Source organism: Austrofundulus limnaeus, unplaced genomic scaffold (assembly GCF_001266775.1).
Source record: "Austrofundulus limnaeus strain Quisiro unplaced genomic scaffold, Austrofundulus_limnaeus-1.0 Scaffold10, whole genome shotgun sequence".
Classification (NCBI taxonomy): domain Eukaryota; kingdom Metazoa; phylum Chordata; class Actinopteri; order Cyprinodontiformes; family Rivulidae; genus Austrofundulus; species Austrofundulus limnaeus.
Window position 1 is genome coordinate 2,393,158 of NW_013952412.1, and position 2,326 is coordinate 2,395,483.

Sequence of the window (2,326 nt, forward strand, 5' to 3'; positions counted from 1 at the left end):
ACGCGGTTCGACTTGGCTTGGTGTCGGGCCAGTGCGCCTCTCCAAGCTCCCTCCACAGCTGTGCTGTTTCAGAACCTCCTCTCCGGTGTTTCGGATAGAAGCCAGTACAGCACGATTATGATTTTAACATCAGCAGATTTCTGCCTATGGATTAACTCCCTTGGATTGACTGACAGCAAATTTCCTCCTGGAGAGAGCTGCTTTTGTTTAATTCGAGCGCGCGGCGCAAAACGACAACATGGTGAAATAAAACTGCCTTTTTGGGAAAGGTAGAACTTCCTGGAGAGAGGTGAAGGAGATGAAGCTGAGCAGATCACGAGAGGTTTTCAACAAACTGGTCGCACGGTTACACAAGCACTTAGCTAAACAGCACAGTGATAATGAATGATTGAATGAATGAATAAATAAATAAATAAATAAAACTTAAGTCCGAACGGTAAGACAACAATGGCTTTTTTATTTTATTTTATTAGTATTTTCAACACAACAGCTGAAGCCACTGCGGACGGTCCGCACATTATCACACTCACTGYGTGGAAGCAGCCATTTGTATAAGTCAAACGGCCAAAAACCTCATAAAAGGGGATAAAATAGACTATTTTCACGATGAAATCTGACTTGATAAAAACTTTTGAGCTTAATCCTGGACCAGTTTGTGGATTAACGTCGAGTGACGAGTGTCTGACTTTTTTTTTCGTATTGGATTCCCTCCGGGTAGAAATCCCCCCATAGTGATGTATGCAGCAGCAGGGGGGTGGGGGTTCCTAGGAGCTTGGCGCAGGGGTCTCAGGAACTATGAAAGGTACGTGCGAACACGAACGCCGAATAACCACAGAATTTACAAGTGACTTTAGAGAAAAAGAAGCTGTTGCTTTAATAAGCGTTCCTGCTTGTTTTTTTTTAACAACGTAACTACGCATGCCTTATCAGCCGATTGGATCATCTATTGGTGATAGCCAGTGACCATGATTTATGATCTGAAAATAGGGACGATTTCCCATCCCTAGTGAGATGACTCACTAGACAGCCCTTCTTCCTGGGGCGAAGCAAGAAGAGGTGCTTGTTTCAAATAATGCCATGTCGTGGCACGAGCTACTGAAAGGGTAGGTGACACATGCATCGCGATCACCAGCCAATTGGGATTGGTGTAATGAGATAAATGCTTCTGAGGAATATGTGTGTGTGTGTGTGTGTGTGTGTGTGTGTGTGTGCGGGGGGCGGGGTGTCCCATAGTGAGACATCTCACCTATGCTACTCTGAGAACCGGGGTTACGTAAGTAACCTAAAGTTTTTGGGCATCAGCAATTCCCTCTGGTCTTAGACTAGCCTCTGGCTTGTAAATCCTGTGTCAGAATTCAAACTGAGGGTATTTTAAAAATGTCTACAACAGATATTAATTGTTGCAAACCTTTCCACAGAAACCTGACTTCTGTAGAAATCAACAGAACATTACAGCATTAAAACATCAGGAGTGCATCGATCTTTCTGTTYTGTGTGCAGTTCGAGGTGCAGTGACTGTGGTGATGGTGTTGGATTCGGGCGAAGTCTTCATGGATCAGGTCGAGGATGAAAGTGTCAGGGRCCCGTTGGAGCCAGACATCCCAGTGGATCCGCCCAAACCCCCCAGCAGCTCTGCTAAAAACGCAGCAGCTAGAAGGAGTCATGCCCCCAGGAAGGAAAGGGTGTCCCATAATGGGGTACCGGGCCCGACAAGCAGCTGCCAGGGGGCAGAGAGGAGACCACCTCTACGCCGTCCCCTCAGCATGGAGGTGACCCCACAGCGCCTGAGAGGTTCTCAGGACCACGTGACGGACGGGAGGATCCTGCAGCCTCCTTGGCGCAGTGGCTGGGCAGCCTCCTCCCCCAGGGCTCGCAGCCTGACCAGCCCCAGCCTTGGAGGGGGCAGCTGGATGCGGCGCAGCGAAAGCACCTGTTCCGTTAACTACCCTTTGGGGCTGCGAGCTGGCCGGGGCCAGATGAGACCTGCCACCTCCCTGCCCCACATASCTAAAGGATCAGGTAATCCGTCTCTTCCCACTCCCATCCGGCCCTGTCTGCTAGTTGCCCTCAGACCTCTGAACTTGGAGCAGGAGAAGCAGGCCTTCTTCCAGTCCAACTATACGTATGAGCCTCAGTTTGAATACATGCAGCCTGAACCGAGGAGTGTTCTGGACAAGTACAGAGAGGGTTCTGGCCTCTTCCTGGAGCAGGTGAGTTGGAGTTAAACAGCCCACAAACCAGTAGGGGTGTAAGAAAATATCGATACACTGAAATATCGCGATATTTCATTTTCCGATACTGTATCGATATTCTAAAGCCCTGTATC

At 48.8% G+C, this 2,326-nt stretch overlaps 1 protein-coding gene across 2 annotated transcripts in view; it reads left to right on the forward strand.

The window, feature by feature from the left end:
- The window catches only part of kiaa0895l, a 26,498-nt gene that overhangs the window by 1,619 nt on the left and 22,553 nt on the right, over window positions 1-2,326 (forward strand). For both annotated transcript variants that reach the window (XM_014001797.1, XM_014001796.1), the window contains exon 2: window positions 1,501-2,210. In XM_014001797.1, coding sequence (XP_013857251.1) covers window positions 1,524-2,210 — 687 coding nt within the window. In that variant the 5' untranslated portion in view covers window positions 1,501-1,523. The remainder of the gene's footprint in view (window positions 1-1,500; window positions 2,211-2,326) is intronic.